Source organism: Myiozetetes cayanensis, unplaced genomic scaffold (genome assembly GCF_022539395.1).
Source record: "Myiozetetes cayanensis isolate MyiCay16 unplaced genomic scaffold, myiCay2020 scf13, whole genome shotgun sequence".
NCBI classification, from domain to species: domain Eukaryota; kingdom Metazoa; phylum Chordata; class Aves; order Passeriformes; family Tyrannidae; genus Myiozetetes; species Myiozetetes cayanensis.
In genome coordinates, this window is record NW_026086937.1 from 20,767,055 (window position 1) to 20,787,769 (window position 20,715).

At 41.5% G+C, this 20,715-nt stretch overlaps 1 protein-coding gene across 2 annotated transcripts in view; it reads left to right on the plus strand.

Moving 5' to 3' along the window:
- BCHE (butyrylcholinesterase) overlaps nt 1-20,715 on the plus strand; it is a 49,273-nt gene that overhangs the window by 18,654 nt on the left and 9,904 nt on the right. Inside the window, exons 1-2 of one of the 2 annotated variants that reach the window (XM_050308029.1) lie at nt 2,148-2,266; nt 5,466-6,991. In XM_050308029.1, coding sequence (XP_050163986.1) covers nt 5,471-6,991 — 1,521 coding nt within the window. In that variant the 5' untranslated portion in view covers nt 2,148-2,266; nt 5,466-5,470. Of the gene's footprint in view, nt 1-2,147; nt 2,267-5,465; nt 6,992-20,715 lie in introns of those variants that run through there. The other variant, XM_050308028.1, reaches the window with a different exon arrangement.

Consider the following 20,715-nt stretch of genomic DNA (forward strand, 5'->3'; position numbering starts at 1 on the left):
ACAGCCCAACCACTCCTCCCTGAGGACATCCAGGTAACCCCAAGGCTGAACTTGCGTTTCCTGCTGCCTCAGAAACAGCCTGAGACAGTTGATTCACTCAGCCCGGGGTCACCTTGTCAGGAAGGCTCCACATTTTGCATTTGCTGAGGGTTCTGCCTGAGAGCAGGGGGTGTTTGGGTGCCTTGGGCACTGTAAAGGGGAGCAGACAGGGGTGAGGAGAGGGGAAGGCACAGCCCTGACAGCAGATGTAGGAAAACACAGAAAACGCCAGAAAATAGATAAAGTCAGATAGATAAAGCATTTTTTAGTGTTTGAGTGTCCTGCTGTTTCGCTGCTGCTCAAGGCAAAGAGGTTTCAGCATGCAAGGGTTAGTCATAAACATCTGAAATACCTCATTTAAAAGCGGCCTCTAACAAGATTTGGGGCTTGTGATTCATTCCTCTGATGTCACGGAAGTGAAGGAAATGTGTGTCACCTGGCCACGTCTCCAAATGGGGGAAAGAGGCATCAGAGAAAAGCAGTGAATGCACATCAGAGAACATTGAAACTGCCTTAATTTGAAGAGCATGATTTGGTGTTTCCTGCAGGAAACTGCACTTGAAAAGTTTTAATCAGCAGGAGCTGTGGCTAGAATTAATTCTGAATTAATCTTGCTTTGTCACTAAATATTTCTATTTACATTGCTGACACAACAATCTTGGCTAAGAATTGGGCAAGTATCGGGCATTTCCACACTGAAAGCTTTTGGATTTATCAAAGAATCATAGAATCCTTGAAAACCCTGGGTTGGAAGGGACCTTAAAGATCCTTCAGTTCTGACCCCTTGCCATGGTGGTTTACTTTTAGACTGGGCCATACTGTCTCCAGTGAGCTTGTCCATGCAATACCCCTGAGCTCTGATCCTAAAGGGAGTCTGCAAAATTACTAGGAGAAATGAACTGACCATGATTTCTTAAGCTTTCCTCTCTTAAAACACCATTTCCCATTCTAGCTGTAAAAAAACCCCACTTGTAGTCTCCATATTAAGGTCTATAAACTTCATACTTAACTTTTTATTTCTGCTTTATTCCTCTTCTCTCAGTTGCCAAATATTGCTTCTGTGTAATTGAAACAGAGCTGTAGTTTGATTATTAAACAGGGAAAGTAATTGTGTTTGGCTGTACAGAGGGAAGTAAAGGTGCTGCATGGAAAAAAAACTTAAACTGTGGAAAAGTTGCTCTTTTTTTTCAGAGCAGAGCTTGAGGGTAAAAGCTCCTGGGGGGCAGCAGTCCCACCACCAAGGGCTGACCTTCAGGGGTGTGGGTTTGACAAGACAGTCTGTAAGGAGGGTGTACATAATTTATTTCTCTTCTCCACCCCTCTCCTCTATTCATTTGTGTCTCAAAATATTTCCATTTCGAATAACCCCCCACCCTGTGTTGTAGGACCCGACCTGTGGCTCAGCCCGGCTTTGTACCTGCAGTTCTGGCGGGAACAGCGTTTGGGAGGCTGGGGTAAGAGGAGGGTATCAGGTGTCCTAAGCACCAGGGGTGATCTCTCCTGTTGGAATCCCAAGAAGACAGAGATCATCAGCATGTGACAACTCCTGGGTCCCGTTTTTTACCCCCTCCCCCATCAGCAGAGGACCACGCAGAGCTCTGCCGCAGCCCTGCTGGCAGCGAGTCAAGCGATACAGCTGATGCTTTGCCAGTTGTGACATGCCTGGGCAGAGCACACTCCTGTTTTATCCGCCACAGTTGCTTAAAACCAAAAATAACCACTTCTCTTACAGCGAAAAGTTTGAGGTGGATGAAAACGGTGCTGATCTTGAGAAAAAAAAAGAAAAAAAAAGCAGAGGAGGGAGGGAGCTCTAAGCAAGACAGAGCAAAGACGGGCAGGACTTATTAATATATTCGAAATTCTGTTTATATTTCCAGCTCCTAAACCAGCTGCCCCGTGCGAAGGGCACATCCCCGAGTTTCCCCAGACCTGGGGAAGCTCCTGCCCGGTTTCGCCCGGGGCGGGTGTCCCTCCGTGGCGTTCCCGGAGCGTTATCCCGTTGTTATCCCGCTATCCCGGGGGCAGATGCCGGGTGGGAAGCAGCGCCTGCCCGCAGATGGAGTTGCTGCTGCCAACTCTCGCGAGCTCTATGTCAGAAACACTCGATTACAATGTCACCGCTGGACAATTTACGGGCTTAGAGCAGCAGCCGCTCGGCTGCGCTTCCCCCGAGGTACCCAAAGATCCCGACTCCTAAAAACTTTGTAGCTCTTGTAACAGAAGCGGGGTAAGTGATTCTCTCTTTCCGTGTCTCTCGTGCCTGCCGGGATGATTTACAGTTCGGCTTGGTTTGCACGGGGATTGGGATCTTTAAAAACGTTCTGCTCCTGCCCATTTGTTGCTCTCTTGGGAGAACTCCCCCTGCTCTGCCAGCGCAGCGTGTGTATCCAACCTCGGGATTATTCAAGGGATCCTGGTCTGAGTAAATTAAGCTGCGCTAGAAATCACTTGTTAATTCGACTATCTCTCCTATTTAAATAGTGATTATATAGCCCCGTGTATAGATTTTTTTGGGCTGGGTAAGGATTTGCAAGGGGAGGAAACAGTGATTGAAATAAACAGTGTTCCCTTGCTGAATAAGAATGCAAAAGTAGACTCTGTTTAACTTTTGCTGGAGGAAACTACTCCAGCAGCAGCTTTTTAAAATATGCAAATACACTGTAGGATATAACTATGCTGGGTTAATGTTGATGAGCTAAAGCAATTTCTGACCCTTTTACTCTCGTAGTAATAATTGAGTCGTGTTTGTTTTGCTCAGTGTGCTTTACATTGCCGAGTTTGGTTTAAAGCAGCATTAAAAACCTTATTAAACGTAATATTTGCCATGCAGTCGAGGTGTAATAATAATCCTCTGTTGCTTGCTGCTTCTGTTAATATTGGCAGTGTAGCTTGAGTCAAGTCCTCTCATTCAGTAGTACAAAACTTCTGTGTTTTTCAAGCTTGATCTGTTTCTAACTTTTCCTTTGAAATTTGCAGAACTAAGTTAAAAGGTACCCAACTGAATTTTTTGCTATTTTTTTTTCTTTCTAATATTCTTGTTTAAAACTTCATCAGTTTCTTTTCTTGAAATGCTACAGTGTTTTCCTCCCATCACATTCCTTTTTAACTAACAGGAAAGTGCACGGGGTAATTAATTTTAATTACTACTTAGAGAGTAAAAGCTTTAGAAACTTTAAAGTCTCTTGCTTTTCTTAGTGTTATTTTCTCTTCATAGAGACAATATTTGAAATATCTTATTATTTCCAGCTTGTAGCTGTGGTTTGGCCCTAATCTTTCTTCACATGGTCAGTGAAGTGTCAGTGAAGCAACAGATGTATAGAAGTAACTTCTCCCATCTCACAGTGGTATTGGGTGCTCAAATACCCAACTAGATCCCTAATATTAACATTCTTCCCAGTCACCCCAGTTGCCTTGGATGCCTCCATCTCTTCTCCATCCCATCTCCATCCATCATTATCCTTCTCCCCCCTCTGGTGGGTTTTTAGGATCCTGGTGGAAGAGTTCAGGTCTGATTTTACAGATAGGGCTGAGATGAGCCCTGGGGTGCTCAAAACCAGTGAAGTTTCAAGAGCAGATTTACAGAGCAAACCAAGTTATTTTCCTCTCCTCTCCTTCCATGGCATCTCTTAAATCTTCCTGAGAAAGTTTCAAAATTAAACACGCCGTGTTAAAAAAAATAATCCCAAGTGAGAGTGGAGTCTGTGTCAGTTTAGCAGGCTGGAAATATTCAGCAAACTGGTTCAGTTATGCCAAATTCTCTCAAAGACAGTGGCATTTAGGCTTGAGTGTTTTAGGAAACTAAGGGAACTGTGAAGACAGGCTCTTGTTTTGGTCTTTGTGGAGGTTTGGGCTGGATGTCAGGAAGATGTTCTTCCCTTTGAAAGGTGGTGGGCACTGAACAGGCTCCCCAGGGTTTGGTCACGGCCCCAAGGCTGCCAGAGCTCCAGGGGTGTTTGGACAACGCTCTCAGGGACAGGGTGGGATTGTTGGGGTGTCTGTGCAGGGCCAGGAGGTTGGGCTGGATGATCCTCGTGGGTCTCTTTCAACTCAGAATATTCCATGCTTCCCCAGGGCCACAGAGGGAGAGGAGCTAAACGCCACTAACTGATGGGAGTGAGCCTCCTGTCCATGCCAGAGCGAGTCCTGCTCACCCAAACTCCTCAGGAATTGCTGGACCACATGAGCTGACAACTCACATCTTTAAAATTTAGCAAACAGTGGGGCACTTGCAGGTTTCTGCAAGTCAAGCTGAAGGTGGAGTGTGACACCAGTTCTGATTGCCCCTGTTCACCACCTTATCTATTTTTTTTAACACAGCAACAAGATAAAACAGCAATACATTTGCATGCTTTCTAAAATTTATCTATTTGCTATCTGTTTTGATGAATGATAAAAATATCCTTGAAGATTCCTCCCTGCTTCTTTGGTGCTGTCTCAAAGTTAAGAACCTCTTTGCACAAAATATTCCCTTTTCCCCCTCCCTACATTTTCTTTCTAAGAACAGGCAAACAATCAGGAGGAGCTCAAATTAGGCCACAGCTGTATTTTCCATACAAATTGGCTTCATTCCTTTTAAGGACACAAATTCTTCTCATTAACAAAGAGTGGCCTGTTTAAAGGGGCAGGACAGAGTACATGATGTACTACAAGGCAACAAGGAAAAAATAGAAGAGAGCTTTATTGAGCGTTTTCAGATATGTAAAGCACAGAAATGGATTTATGCAAATAGCCTTTGTCTGAATTTTCACTTTCAAGAGGACAGTACTGGGGTTTTATAGCATTTGAGAAGGTTGGGGTAAATCAGACTATTAGTACTTATATATGGTATACAATCAGCTTTTATTCCCTTAGCTTTTAGATAATACTAATTATCACTTGGAAAGGTTCTCAGGAAGCAATGAGTGGACAATATGTAAATTTTTAGGCACTATCTACATATATTCAAGATCCTTGGTGTTTTAGCATTTTAATGTTCATTCTAAGTAGCAGAAGTTTGACTACTACTATGTAGGACTCTGATGGCTGTGAACTTGCTTAAACTCCTCTAGAGAAACAAGATCTTGAAAGACATGACTCATTTAAGTCTTTAGGACTAGTGTTTAAGTCACCTGCTAACTGGAGTAAGCAGAGCCTGCTTATGTGACTTTACCTTGCCTGGTCTGGCTCGTTCAGTTCTGTGCAGCAGAATTTTGTTCAGCAGCAGAATTTTTCTGCAGGACTGACCAAATGCAAAACACCAAACACGGTCTTTGCAACACAACTGACAAACGAGAATTTATGGTTAAATACTGCTGAGCTTTGTGCAGCAGCACCATCTTCTTTTCAAAGCCCCTGGGATGAAGAGCACCCTTATTTAACAAATCATTTGGGCTCTGGTAGTAATATATTGCAACACTAATTCTGAATTTCTTTCTCGTGTGTTTCAGGCATCATGATTTGGACAAATGGGCCAAGTCTCCCTACCAGGTTTCTGATGTGGTTTCTTCTTCTGTGCATGTTCATCAGGAAGGTGATGCCTGAAGACAACATCGTTACAACCAAGAAAGGCAGAGTCAGAGGGACAAACCTGCAGGTCCTGGGGGGAACTGTGACAGCCTTCCTTGGAATACCTTATGGACAGCCACCCATTGGCAGACTGAGGTTTCAAAAGCCAGAACCTCGGGAGAAGTGGTCGGACGTTTGGGACGCCACAAAACACGCCAGCTCTTGTTACCAGCACGTAGACACAACTTACCCAGGATTTGCCGGATCAGAGATGTGGAATCCAAAAACTAACCTGAGTGAAGACTGCTTGTACCTTAATGTGTGGGTTCCTTCTCCCAGGCCCAAGAATGCAAGCGTCATGGTGTGGATTTATGGCGGTGGCTTCGAGTCTGGCTCCACCACCCTGCCGGTCTACGATGGCAAATTTCTGGCCAGGGTAGAAAGAGTTGTCGTGGTTTCCGTGAACTACAGGGTCGCTGCATTTGGGTTTTTGGCTTTGCCAGGAAACCAGGAAGCTCCTGGAAATGCAGGTTTGTTTGACCAAAGGCTGGCCCTTCAGTGGGTGCAGGAGAACATAGCAGCCTTCGGAGGCAACCCGAAAAGCGTGACGATATTTGGGGAGAGCGCTGGCTCGGCCTCTGTCAGCTACCACATCCTTTCCCCCAAAAGCCATCCTTTGTTCACCAGGGCCATCATGCAGAGCGGATCTGCCAATGCCCCTTGGGCTGCAGTCACAGCATCTGAAGCCAGAAACAGAGCAGTGGCTTTAGCTAAACAGCTCCAGTGTCCCACCAGCAATGAGACAGAGCTGATTCTCTGCCTCCAAGACAAGGACCCGAAGGAAATACTGGAGAACGAAGTCTTTTCTGTTCCAGGTGCCTCTTTTTTGCAAATGTATTTTTGTCCAGCTGTGGATGGCGATTTTCTCTTAGACATGCCAGAAAAATTGATCGAGAAAGGCCTTTTCAAACAAACGCAGATCTTAGTCGGCGTTAATAAAGACGAAGGCTCAGTATTTCTAGCGTATGGAGTCCCTGGCTTCAGCAAGGATAGTGATGGCTTAGTCAATAAAACCCAGTTTGAAACAGCCTTAACTCTGGCCTTCCCAGGAGCGAGCAAACTTGCGATAGAATCCATCATCTTTCAGTACACGGATTGGGAAAACCAGCACAGGCCGGAGCACTACTGTGACGCCGCGGATGATGCCGTCGGGGACTACAACATCATCTGTCCTGTGGTGGAATTCACCACAAAATTCGCCCAGCTGGGAAACAACGTGTTCTTTTACTTCTTTGAGCATCGATCCTCCAAGCTGCCCTGGCCAGAGTGGATGGGAGTGATGCATGGCTATGAGATTGAGTTCGTGTTTGGGTTGCCCCTGGAGAGAAAGGTGAATTACACCAAAGCCGAGGAAATCTTGAGCCGGTCCATGATGAGACACTGGGCAACTTTTGCCAAAACTGGGTAAGTTTGCTGGGGAGGTCGGTTTGATTTTTGCTTGTTGTTCCACCAGTGGAAAAAGCTTGATGATTTTGGTGCTGCCTGGAATGATGAGAACAGATTTATTGTTCAGTTATTCAGAAATTCTTTTTTAGTTCTGCTAAAAACACTGTCTTAATAAAATAAACTGTTGATGTGCTGCTCACTGTGTTGGATAAGCCTAAGAAAACAATGTTTATCCACCCCTAAAAGCAAGCACAAAACATTTTTTTTGCCTTAGCAGTAGTGTTTACAAAGGAAAGTAATGGTTTCAAGCGTTAGAAACAAAACATTTCAGACTCTGGGAAACAGAGAAGCAGGGGCAAAAACCCCAATTTCCTTGAAGATGTAATTTGCTCAGAATATGCAGGTTTATAATATAGAGGTGTGTTATGGACACATGATGAAGAGATTTCAGGACATGCTTCCCAGAAAGCCCCTCTTCCCACGTGTGCTGTGAGGATGAGCCTGGGCTTCACCGATCCTGGTGACAAATCACTCCCCATTTCCATTCGACTCATCTGTAAGGGAGATGTGTCCAAGCCTGGACAAGAAGCAAATAAGAATATTTCATGTGGATGCTTGAAATGGATTTAAATACAACCCCCTCATTAGGTGCCTTCTGCTGGTGTCCAGGACAAGTGAGGCAGCCCCTGCTCTGCTCAGCAGAGCTGTGGGATCTCAGTGCAACACTCAGTGGGAAATGAAAACATTTCAGAGCAGTAAGAAAACCAGCCACTGCTGCAGTCATGTGTGATTTGTCTCAAGGCTGCAAACCTGATGGGATGGGGAGGGATCTTGTGTTCCAGAAGCTTGGTTTGTGCTCTCTCCTGAGAAAATGACGTATATAAAACTACATACCTTTCAGAACTCACAACCAGACACTTAATTCACTCTACCAAATGCTTGTTTAACTTAAATTTCAAAGTCTTGCATTAATTCTGTTTCTAAGGTGAACCATTCCCTTGATTTATATATAGATTTGTAAAGGCTGAAATCAGCATTGTAACAGGATTTAATTAATTTTCTTAGTAGATTAGAAACCAGGGGAGACCACTGTGCTCATTTAGTCCATACCTTGTACATAACTCAAAACACAGGTAGGACTTACACATTTCCAGTGACTAAAAACCCAGAACAATCATTGGTACGTTGTTCTAAAGTTTAATTACATTTAGAAGGCTTAGAGTCATAAAAATAAGTTTTGTCTCTAATCTGAATTTGCCTATTCTACTTCTACTTTTTCCAAACACTATGTTTTGTTTGACAATTTTTAAGCTTTATTTTATGATTTTTTCCATATGGAGATAAAAATCTTTATTAAGGGTCTATTCAAATAATCCTTAATAACCTTTAATCCTTTTTTATTGTTTTATTTGTTAAATAAACCAGGTTGCACTCTTGAAGCTTTCACTATAATAGAGTTTTTTTCAAGTCCTTAAGTAATAACTATCCACCTTTAAACCTGTGATTCATCGACACCTCCTTGGAGTTTTCCGTGTTGGAGTTAAACACTGTTGTCCCCAAGGTGTTGTAATTAAAGGTGTCATCTATCCCTTCTAGTTCAACCTGATATTCCCTGTTTACTCATCCAAGGGTTGCCTTGGTTGTGGCGTTAATCAAGATGTGATTGATTGATTGATTGATTGATTATCTTGGTTTGTAGGAATATTAATTACCTTAACAACTCCTACCCCTTTATATGTTTGGAGCTTGTGGTATTTCTTTTACCATAGGTGGTGAGGATGTTAAAACTCAGAAAACATCTGTGCTCATCAGTGCAGAGTGTTTTAATACAGGTTTTATTATCGTGAAGTTTAATCTAAACTTTAATCTCCGAGCTCTTCCCGCCTCCCTCTCCACTCTGAGCCTGCTGACACCCCTCCGTGGGAATTCAGTGGGAAAGGCTGTGGTGCAGAGAGAAACATCCAGCAGGCTGCAGGCTCTGGAACTGAGCTGTGCAGTTGATTTGTCAATGCCAAAAATGCGTGTGATAGGTTGCCAGGCTGAGGTGAGGTCTGGAAAAGCCTGGTGACGCTTCCTGCATCGTGAAGACACGCTGTGACAACACGACTTTGAGGTGTCTTTTGGTCCTTGGTGGAGAGCAGAGTGAGTGAAGGCTCCTTATTACACACTCCATGCCCTGCAGGGGTTTGAAATCAGGATCTTACACTAGAGACAGCAGAGCTTTCCATTAAACACAACCATTTCTTAATGGAAAAAGAAAATTCAGGTCCGTATTAAATTTTACAGAACTGTATTCACAGTTCTGTGAACCGTTATTTTACACTAAATTACATATATTTAATTTTCATCTACATAATTTTCATGTATGTGTATATATATATTAATCTCAATAACCTGTTGTGCAAACAAAGGTCACTGTGCCTGTCCCTGTAGCTTGCTAAAAATAGACAACATAAGGTACATTCAGGTTGAATTTTGTAGAAGACAGTGCTGTCATCTCGTCTGATTATCATTCACACTGTAATTAGATTACCCTACAGATTGAATTTCAGGTGGTTTCCACAGCAAACAGCAAAATAATCCCTCTCTCTGCTTCCACACAATAATCAAAAGCATCACTATTGGGATAAACAATAAAATTGTGCAATTTATGTAGCAGTAAAAAATTAGGATTTACCCACTGTGTGACACTTCACTCCCTGACAAGAGCACAGACACCTCAGGCTCTGTTACACATTATTCACAGTGTGAGGAAGTAATAAAAATTGCTAATAATTCCAAGATTAAGAGGTGATCCTTGTTTTCCTGGCATATTTGAGCACACGGTAAACATTTATAAAGAACTGGGGAAGCCCTGTTTTGATATAATGTTTATAGGAAACTCTGACATGATCAAAGGGTAAACCTCAGAGGGGAAAATTCCCATTGATGTCTCCAGCAGATGAGGAGAAAATCAAGCAGAAAAAAAAAAAGATGAAAATGAGAAATGTTGTACAGCACAAATTTTAGTGAGGGCGTTTGACCTAATATTCTAATGTGCAGAAGTACAAGAGCACAAGGGAGGGAAGAGGAGCCTGCAAAGGGAAGGAGATGAGATAGAGTCAACAAAATTGGAAGAAATCATGTTTTTCCTGCTGTTTTCTGGCTAGGAGGGACTGAGAGCTGTTTCTCAGAGGGGTCTTCAAGCCCAAAGTTTGACCTTAGTGGTCTTTGTTTTTTATCCTCATGTGAGGAATTAAATTGATGATAGAAAAAGTTAAAAATATGCACTTCAAGATAATTTTCTGTTTCTGTCATTGTTTAACCCCAGGCAGCAGCTAAACCCCAGAAAAATGCTCACCCACTTCCCCCACAGTGGGATGGGGGAAAGAATCTGAAGGGTAAAAGCAAGAAAATTCCTGAGAAAGCCCCAAAGTCATGAAAGAACAAAAGTAGACTTGTTAGGGAGAAAAGGAGAAGTGACTCCTTCAAAGCATCCCAAGAGTGCATGTGAGATTCCTGATTTCTGCCTTTCTCAGTAACTAAAAGGAGACTGTCAGCCAGCCCAAGGCTTTCCCAGTCCACCCCCATCAGTAGCAGATGCAATTTTCCAAATCTCCAGACACTTCTTATTTCACATCCTTGCTAAAAATAAATATTGATGATAAGTGACCACTTTTCCTGGAAAATTACAGGCATCAAGAATTTTTATTTTTGAATATGAACAGGGAATGGGAGATGTAGATGATTCAGTAGAGACAGGAACAAATATTCGAAGGTAGATGCTCTTGTGAACAGTCTCTCTCCATCTTTCCTAAAGTTCCCCCTGTAGGTACTGGAAGGTATCTGATCTGCAATCAGATCACCCCAAAGCTTCCCTTCTCCAGGCTGAACAATCCCAATTATCACATCATATAGTATTACAGTATTATATTTTATGCTATTAGATCACACCATATTGTTCACTGTATCACAGATTTATCACCTCAAGTAGTTTGAGAAGAATGAAAACAAAAAAAAGACCCGGTGGGAGTGACTATTCAAGCAGTGACCACGGAGCATCTCGGTGAAAGGACAGACTGGGAGGGCCATAGGATTCCTGGCTGTGATGCTCAGGATCAGCCCTTGATTTACTTCCAAAACAGATCTAAGGAATCAGATGGTCTGTTGGGGTCTTGGAAGGAGGGAGAAAGTCCACAGGTAGGGATGAGCTGGCTGAGCAGTGTGAGGTCAGTCTGGGGGTGGATAGTGATGTCCATGAAGGTGCAGAGAAATCAAACTGCTATTTAAAAAAAGCTTCCAGGAATGACAATTCCTTTTCTGTCACCTGAACATTTCTGCTGTTTCATTTCATTATAATTTTTCAAGACTGAACTTTTGATATCGAGTAGGGTTGACCATCTATTCCAGTTTTTCCTTGTGCTATTAATGTAATTTCATAAAATATTTCTTTTTTAGTTGCATGTATTTGATCCTTGAAAAACCAATATTTTCATCATACCCTCAAAAAAATCTCTGTTCTACCAGCAAGGGAAGAAAGAGACTTATTACTTCTGCTGCCTGAATAAATCAAACATAATAAAATATTTGTGTTATAAGAAAGAACAGATTCCAAAATCAATGTACTTGATTTACACTCGGAGTTTAAATTCCTCCCTGTACCTTGACCCAGGGTTTCCTCAGCTGATTATTGTATTTAAGAACATTGGCAGTGGAATATCAATTGTTAGCCTTAAAATCATTTGATAAAATACCACATATCATCAAATTGGACAAAGAGATGTGGTCAAATGGGGTTCAGCAGGAAACCACAGTGTGATGTCATATGGATCAGGCTCAGAATGATCATGTTCCTGTGTAAATAACATTCATTTTAACAGTAATGTCAGTTTTCAGTGGCCCTCTCCTGAATTCTTTCCAGCACACTTTATCCTAAGCTACACCCGTGGCGAAAAAAATTGAAATTTCTCTTTTTGAACCCTTTTAAAGCTCATTTCTTTGCTGCACTTCTGTTATTCTTCAGAAAGCTTCCAAAAGTAGTGTGACACTAACAGGTGCCATCAATCAGAAGCAGCAGAATTCTCTGCTACCTGTAGGAAGGAGCAGTTTTATCTCACATGAAAAACTGGAGGGCCCCCAAAACCAGTGGGCTCCAGGTTATGCTTTTCCCGTTACTTTCTTCATTAATTTTGGTCGCTGCGTTCTTCAGTGGTGAGTGATGCAAAGTGTCAGGGGGACAGACAAACCAGACGAGATGAGAACTCAAATAAGGATATAGAGGGACACACAAAGCTAATATTTTATTTTTTTTTTTTAAGGCTTTGTGAAAAATGTTTGGGATAAAAGGAAACGGGCAAGCCTTGTCTCGCTGCCGGTTTTACAACCACCGAAACAAATCTTTGCAGCTTTTCCTATAAAGTGAAGCCTTTGAAATATTTCCTGCTATGTTTTAGGGGAATTTGTGAGGCTTTGATTGTCCCACTAAAGCTCTGAAGCACTTTGTCTGGTTATTATTGCCTTTCCCTGATGTTCCTCTGGTAGACATAGAATAAATTTCGGTGCTTTTGTTACCAACTTATCACAACCTGTTTATAGAAAGTAGTTTCAGAGCAGTGAGAACAAAACCAACAGCCTCATATAGAGTCCAGGCAGCAGTTGAACTGGGGACCTGTACACTCTATATGGCAGGGACTGGATATACTGGGGAAAAAGTAAAAATAAAAAACTCCAACCACTTTTAATTTTCTTATACTTCAGGAAGTAGGAAGTTTTATGTACCACTAAGCCACTTCGAGGTCAGAAATTTACTGTGGGCTGTATTTCTTCCAGAGAGCCACATGGAGAGAGGAAGGTGGTTGTGCTGGAGCCCCTCTGATCCTCACAGGGTCTTCAAACACACCAGAGCCAGAGCTCAGGGGCACCAAGAGGAGACTTTTCCTGAGGCTGATGCTCCTGACACCTCACATTCATCTAGAAAAAGTCACTTTTCATCTTAACTGGTGATTTTCTCTGATAAGAATCCAGAAACAAAAGATTTCTGGGCGTGAGGTAAAAAAACACAAGGGGTATAAACAAACCATGAGAAGGGTTTCTAAAAGCAAAAATAGTTCTATGGAAAGTCTTCCTTTCCCATGTTAAGGAAAACCAAAGCTTTTATTTTGCCCCAAATGGCATATTTAGTTTCACATTCACTCCCATTAGTGTAATTTCTGAGGCATGAAAAAAAATTGTGGAAATCACAGTAATGAACAAAAAAACAAACAAAAATACAAACAACAACAACAAAAAAAAACAAAAACCAAACCAAAAAAAAAAAAAAAAAAAAAACCACAAAAAAAAAACCAAAAAAAAAAAAAAAAAGACCCCAAAAATCAAGGTCAAATTTTAAGAAACTTTATTCCTATTTCTCCACCTTCAGTTTTAGGTTCTTAAAAGTGACTCATCATCATCTTTGCAGGGTCCCTATATATTGTTATATTCAGAAGAAGTAATGGAAACACCTTTTTAGCGAAGTATTTGGAAATAAGTGCATCATGGAAAAAATCAGTAACTCGAGCCCTGCTTTGGCAGGCATCTCTCCCTTTCTGGCTGCAAGCTGACAAGCTGTCATCGAATTTCAGAACTGAAAACAGGAGTATTTGGTTCAGCCCTCTTTTCAAAATAGGTCTGGGATACAAAATTGTTTAGATTGGTTTAATGCTATTACAAATATTGCAATTACAAGAGGACGTCTTGTGCAGCAAATGCAATTCCGTCCACACAGATTTTATTCCCTAAGACAGATGAGTCAAGCTATTATTTTCAAACAGGAGAGGAGAACATCTCTTAAGGAAACGTCCAAATATTGTAAGGAGTAATTGAGTGAGACATAAAACTAAAAACCTAAGACCACAATGCAGAGGTTTGCCTTGAAGAGAGGACCGGCAGTGCTTGATGGAGAAGGGGAAACTTTAATTCAGTTGTCGAAGGCTGAGGGATCAAAACCATCAGTGATGATTCACAGCCCTGGGACGGAGCAAGGTGAACTCCCTGGGTCTGCAGTGGAGGCAGAGACACATCAACACCCACACACAGGTCTGAGAAAAGGAGTGGATCTCTTTGAGGTGGTTTTTTTTTTTGCAGAGCTGTGCTGCCTTTAGCTGACCCTGTAAAAGAAGGGAGGGAAACCTGAGGGGTTGGAGCATGTGCAGGGAAGGGAACGGAGCTGGGGAAGGGGCTCATATTTGGGAGTGGGAGTAAGAAGCCTGAGTGGAAATAATTCAGTGTTTGATGAAAAACACACGAGTAAGGAAAATGGGAAAGCAAGAGAGGGAAACGCTGACTGAGGCAAGAGGTCAGTGACCAAGAAATACACAAAGAGGAGGGAAAGAGCAAAAAAGAGATTGGTATATGAAAGAAGAAAATATCTGAAAGACTTGTAAGCACTTCAGGGGGTGAACAAATCTGTGAACAGAGAAATGAAGGAAGGGTACACATGAACTCATTCAGACTTGTGTGTAAGGCAGGTTCACTCATAAAGGCAACACCCTTCAGAGATAATCTAGGATTAGGGATTGCTTTCCCTGTATCATAACTTTTACAGACACCTAAACACATGGCTGCCAAAGTCACTGTGAAATTCTAATTGATGTTCACTCACAGTTAATCCTCTTTTTAGGGCCACTCTTCTTCCACGCTGCTTTTCTGCAGCTTAGTCCTTGTTTCATCATCAGACGACAGAAATTGAAGTTTGAAAGGTCTGCAAACCCCATTTTTCCAGGTGGTTCTGGAACACACTAATCTGAAGTCCTGCCGAGAAATTTCCCAGGAAGAATGGAAACCTTTCAGTACACATTTTAATTTACTCCCAAAAGCAAGAGATTGGCTTATTTCAGGGAAGTGGCAAAGGGGAGAAGGGAGGAAATGAGGAGCAGCAGAGGTTACCCAACACCATATTTTTGGAAGGTAGCTCAACATGGTGTTTAATTTTTTTTTTCTAATCAGCTGCAAGAGAAGGCACTTGTAGGTAAATGTAGTTAGAAATTTAGTCACAGGGTTTGTGAGGTTCTGTCCCCACAAATCTAGAAGCTGCTTTATTAGAAATGAGGCTTTTCTACTAAATGTTACACAATTCTATGTAAAATTAAAAGCTTCCATCCTCTGCTTTTCCAGATGTCTCTGATCCCCATCTGTGTTCTTTACCTTTCCTTGAGGGAACATTAAAAAACTTCCCGATTTTATACAGTAGAAACCCTAAAGATTGTTGCCTCAAATTTACACCAGAGGGATCCTTTTCCTATTGGAATGGCTGTTCAAATACTGTGATTTTTTTTTTTTAAACTTTAACTAATGAGATTTTAAATATCTGCCTCTCATGCCTCTTACTCATGGTGTTTTCAGTGAGTAGCCTCCAAGTGAATTTTCTGTACAACTGGAAATGCCTGGAGGTTTAACAGTTGTTTTTTTCCTAGTTGTGAAATAATTGCACGCCATAATTTCCACTTAAGCCCCCTCAATTTTGAAAGAGAACTTTAAAGAGGTTCAGATATCCCCCCTTTTCTTCTTGAGGGCGTCTTTCACAACTCTCAGTCCAAATGTTGGTATTTCCCTCTTGTTGTCTTTCAAATCAGAAGATGTTACAATGCTGGGACAGAATTTGAATGTGTTTATCAAGGAAAATTGCACGTAACTTCCACTTGTAAGTGTCAAACCTACAGTGAATTTATAAGAGACCAGAAAAAACCTTCATCCTTTTTATTATTATTTCCAAATATCTTTGGGAGGTTGTGAATGTTATACATTCTTGTTTACATCTTGCAGCATGAAGTCTCAGCAGTTCTGTTTCTGATGAAGCAATAACACATATACACCCTCCTGAAAGCTGCCCAATAGTTTCCTTTACAGGACTGCTCAATTTGGCCTGGATTACATGGCAGTGAAAGTTTGTGACTCATGCACTTCCTCCCACTCAGAGAAATAAAGCAGTGGCAGTAGTGGGAAATAAAAAGGAAAATGCCACTATGATGAAATCCGTCAGGACACGCTGAATCCACGTGATTTTGTTCAGTGCAGGGCTGTGTGGAGCATCTGCCTTGAAAGGAACTCATGATTAGGGCAACTACAATTGGAAGCAAATCTCAAACATCATATCCTAGTGGACTATCAACTGCACAGTGTGTATTGAAAATCTGGGCTCTAAAGATAAGGAGAGAGCTGGACACATTTATCCAACAATTCCTGGGTGCCTGGGATGAACTTTATTAATGGGAGAGGAAGCAAGGGGTGGAACCAGCAATCATACACATATCAGCACAGTATCCACTCTCTCTCACAACCAACAGGGATGACAAATTTTACCAAAGGCACCGGGAATTTAAAACAAAGTATTAATACTTCCACGGCAATAAAACCATTTTTCTCTCCCTTCACACCCTCTCTTTAGGTTTGTCCCAGGGAGTAATTCTGGTTAAGATACTGTGTAAGATTTTTTTTCCCAGGTCCTGAGGGGGAGGAAAAGAGGTCTCAGAGGATGACTAAAAGGGCAAGTGCCATGTGCCTTCCTCTCTGCTTATTCCTTTACTTACCTTCTTTGGAAGTTACTTGCTCCTTCAAAGTCTCAATAGGGTTCAGGACCTTCTTCCATTTCCAAACAGCCCTCTAGAACCTCTGCAAGCTAAGACTAAAAACTACAGTTCCATTTGATTTCTTGCTGCAGCCAAGAGTGTTATGAAATAACAGCTTTGAAAAGTGGTCCTTTAAAGCTAAAATTGATCCCATACAAAAGGACACGAGGATCTTACAAAGTACTTTACAGGAACATTAAAAAAAAATAAAATAAAAAAGGCAGAAATGTTCCTTCAGAATAAAGAAGGACTAAGCTGGGGTGTTGCCTCTCTCATGTCTGTTCAAAAGTGATGTAAATATGAAATGTGAATATTCGCACCAGAACCTGGAGTCCTGGAGAAGGTGTGAAATCATCACTGTGGCAGTGACTCTTGGAACAGGAAATCGTGAATAAGCACCAAGCACGATCAAGAATCACTTCAATTTGATGGATTCTTTTGAACAGAACACAATAAGACCAAAAAAAAAAAAAAAAAAAAAGCAACACCTTGTTGCTTCATTTCCTGCAACTGATACTGGTTGTAACAGCACATAGCGTGATAATTTATAGTTTAAGGCATTTAAACACTCATCTGCTGTCACCCAGCTGGAATCTGGAAGGAATATCCTGAGCTTTATTTAGCCAGTGAAGGTGTAAGGAAGCCTGGCTGCAAAGGTCCTTCTCCACTTTCTGCCAGTTAAGGGCTGTGCCAGCTGGATCCTACAGGTTTCCTCAAGGATCAGCAGAAGGAATAATATTTACCTTCCATATAACTTACAAAGCAGGTTTTTTTCACTGTGGTTCAGGGGCACTTTGCAATCACTGGATTATGAACTCGCGTGTGTGAGCTGGGAGTGAGAACTGAGCATAACAGGATTTAATGAACTTCCCCCAGAACCAGCTGCTTAATAAATGTATTTGAAGGATTTAAATCTGCACCTCTCCCAGACTTGTAGTGCTCATCATAGGAGTCCTTCCATTCAGTACTGTGGGCTCAAATTTCACAAAATTAGGATTTTTGCACCTTATTAAGGAACAAGCAAATGAGAAAGGTTTAATTACTTAGAATTTCAGAAACTGGTTACTATTTTCTCACAACAATTCACTTCTAATATATCAAATTATTTTAAATATGACCCTTTTTTTTTGGATTTTTTTTTTTTCCAAGTTCCACAGTTCTTCATGGTGTCACAGGCACTGAGACCTTGGGAACACTGATGCCAAAGGCTCCAAGGAAATTTAGTGTATGAAACAGATAATCATGGACACTTTCTAAAAATCCAGTATTGTACATGCTGATATACCCTTGTCTGAGTTGCTACCTTCCAGTATGAGAGTTTTTAAAGTTTGGTTGTTGTAGTAGTAGTAGTATTGTTATTATTGTCATTATTATTCTATAATAATAATAACTTCAGTTAATAGATTAGATAACTGCTGTCTGTCCCATCAGTCTAAGAAGATAAAGGCCTTAAGAGAGTATTTTAAAAATAAACTCCTAATTGTGGCAGCACAATTGTGCAGAGGGTTCAATAAAAAGGATGTTTCATGATAAGCTGATATTAAGGAGTGCTCTGAAGGGCTCCTCAATTAAATTAAGACTAACAAGTTAACTTACTATGCAGTATCATGTATAAAGAGCACCAACTGGTAGCAGCAGTGACACCAAAACCAGTATAACTCCCCCTTGCTTGTTATTCCAAATGGGCCACTCATAAACTTTGGATAATGAGCAGAAAAGCGCCCCTGTCATCTTTTATTTTTTGCTTTTGCATTTTTAAATATCAAACAGCCTCAAAGAGTGCAATTTAATGTAAAATATTTTGGCATAATGTAAAGATTTTATCTGGGGAGACCCATCGAGTCATTTTGATGGGTGGTAGAAGATTAGCTGACTTAGGAAAATGTCCTGGATAACTACCTGAATTTAAAAAGAGCTAAGAATAAGTTCATTATACTGAACCATAGATATATCAACCCAGTTGATGGTGGTATTGCATCAGGTGCAATCTACATATGCACGCAGAGAGAGCTTTTCAGATTTATAAAGGCCTCAGTCTCTGAATGGAAATTTTATACAGGAATTAGAGCTTCTGGGGTTTTTTACAGATATTTCTTCATCCTTTCCCTGGCTAACTTTTTTTAGGAAAGTTTCCAGGGAATGTTCATTTCCTTTGTTCCAGTAGGTAGGACTGCTCCTCAGGGTAAGGGCTTGGAGCCTTCAACCTCATGGCCCTCTCTGGTGTCTACTTACCAGTGAGTCATCTGAAAATAACAGCCTGGCATGAAGAAACCAGTAATAAGACAAACTGCTTGAGGGTTTGAAGAAGACTCAACCAGTAGTTAAAAGTAAAACCTGCTCTTCTTTTTAATGGGACTGGGCTGGAATTATCTGTTAAGCTCCCAGTTGTACTATCCAGGCAAAGCCTAACACAAACCACACCACCCCCCAAAATTGATATTAACCAGGCAGTTGTTGTGTTGCACTGGGGAGATGAACACAGGTAAAAATATCACACGTCCTGGCCTTTAGAAATTACATGAGACATCTGGATAAGTTTGCCTGACTAATGCCAAAAACAACTTCCCTGCCCTCAGCAGAGCACTGAGGCAGCACGAGCCTGGTTGCTCCTCATCAGCATTCCTGCTAATTAGAAGTGTCCTTCTGTCCATGGGGAATAAAAGGGAAAGCAACAAAATGTTTTCTTCCAGACTGTGTGGGGAAAAAAACCACCAAAAAACCTCAACAAAAAAACCAAACCAATCAACCAAACAAACAGATAAGGAAAAACAAAGAAAAGGTTCATCTATTTGGTTTAGACCTTTGAGATCATCCCTGTTACCCCAGCACTGCCAGTGTCCCCAGGTGCCACATCTACATGTCTTTTAAATCCCTCCAGGTGTGCTGTAGACGTAGACAGACAGGTGTAGAAATGTGCAGAACCATCCTTTACTCCCAGAGCTTCCTTTGGGGTGAAACATTTACAATGTGCTTCTTGTTTGAGCTGACTGTTTCCATCATTCTTAGAGGGTCTGTAATGCAGCTGCAGAAATCCTGCACAAGATGATGGGGTTCCTGCTGCTGTTGCAGCTCCAAGGCCGTTCCCCCTCCCAGTTCTGTGGTGCCCATGGTAACACACCATAAAACACCATCCCATAAAAACCAGCTCACTGCCAGTGCTGCCCGACAGCTACAAGGAATCACAAAAGGTAATAAAAATGATTCACATTCACCCTCTCCTTCCTTTAAAAGAAAAGCTGGTTAAAAGAAAAAAAAAAGGGCCAAACTGAAAATGAGCATCAGCAGCTCCCACCAGGGTGAAGCCGACACTGTCACTTTTGGGAGGGACAGGGCTCCCTTTGATTTCCAGGTGAAATCAGTGCTTGAGGCTTCACAGGGAGCAATCCCTCCACCAACAGCTCCAGCCAGGCAGAGCAAACATCTGTCAGTCTGGAGGAAAGGGCTGCACCAGCGACTGGAGGTCAAAATGCGTTCCAGCCTCTGAATCTGTGGGTGGGTTTGGGTTTGGCCTAATTCAGCTGTGCTAGGCAGGTACAACGATGGGCAGGTTGGTTTTCTTGTGCTCTGGGGAAATGCACAGCACATTAACCAGATCTGTTTACAAATAGAGCAGCTAAAGGGGAACATGGTGAAAGGCTGGGACCATCTAAGGTAGCATGTGCTACGCTTGGTTTACAGCACTCATCCTAAAACAGCCTAGAAATGTTTTCGGGAGAGTTAGCAGGGAAAATTTTTCTTTGTGGACTATGTCAAAATATAAGTTAGAAGTATAAAACAACAACTTCTTTCAAATGATGGAATGCACTCTATGAGTTCTCACTCTGCTATCCAGAGCTCACTCACAAAATAAAGTGAATATTTTCCAAGTACCTTCTGACATGAACTTTTACCAAAAAAATAAGTCAGATGATGAATTATGTGTTTTTGTGTATCTGTGTGATAAGCCATCTGTAAAAGGAATACTATGTGAATATTAATAAATATGCAGTGAGCTAGGATTGTATTTCAGACTATATTGATCATATTAATGAGAATGGTAATGTGTTTATGTTTATTATGATTAACAGAACTGTGTTCATGTTGCGTTTTCCATTTGAATGAAATCAACTTTCTCCTTCTAAAATTGCTGAAGATGAACACTAAATACAGAGAAATGATCAGTGAA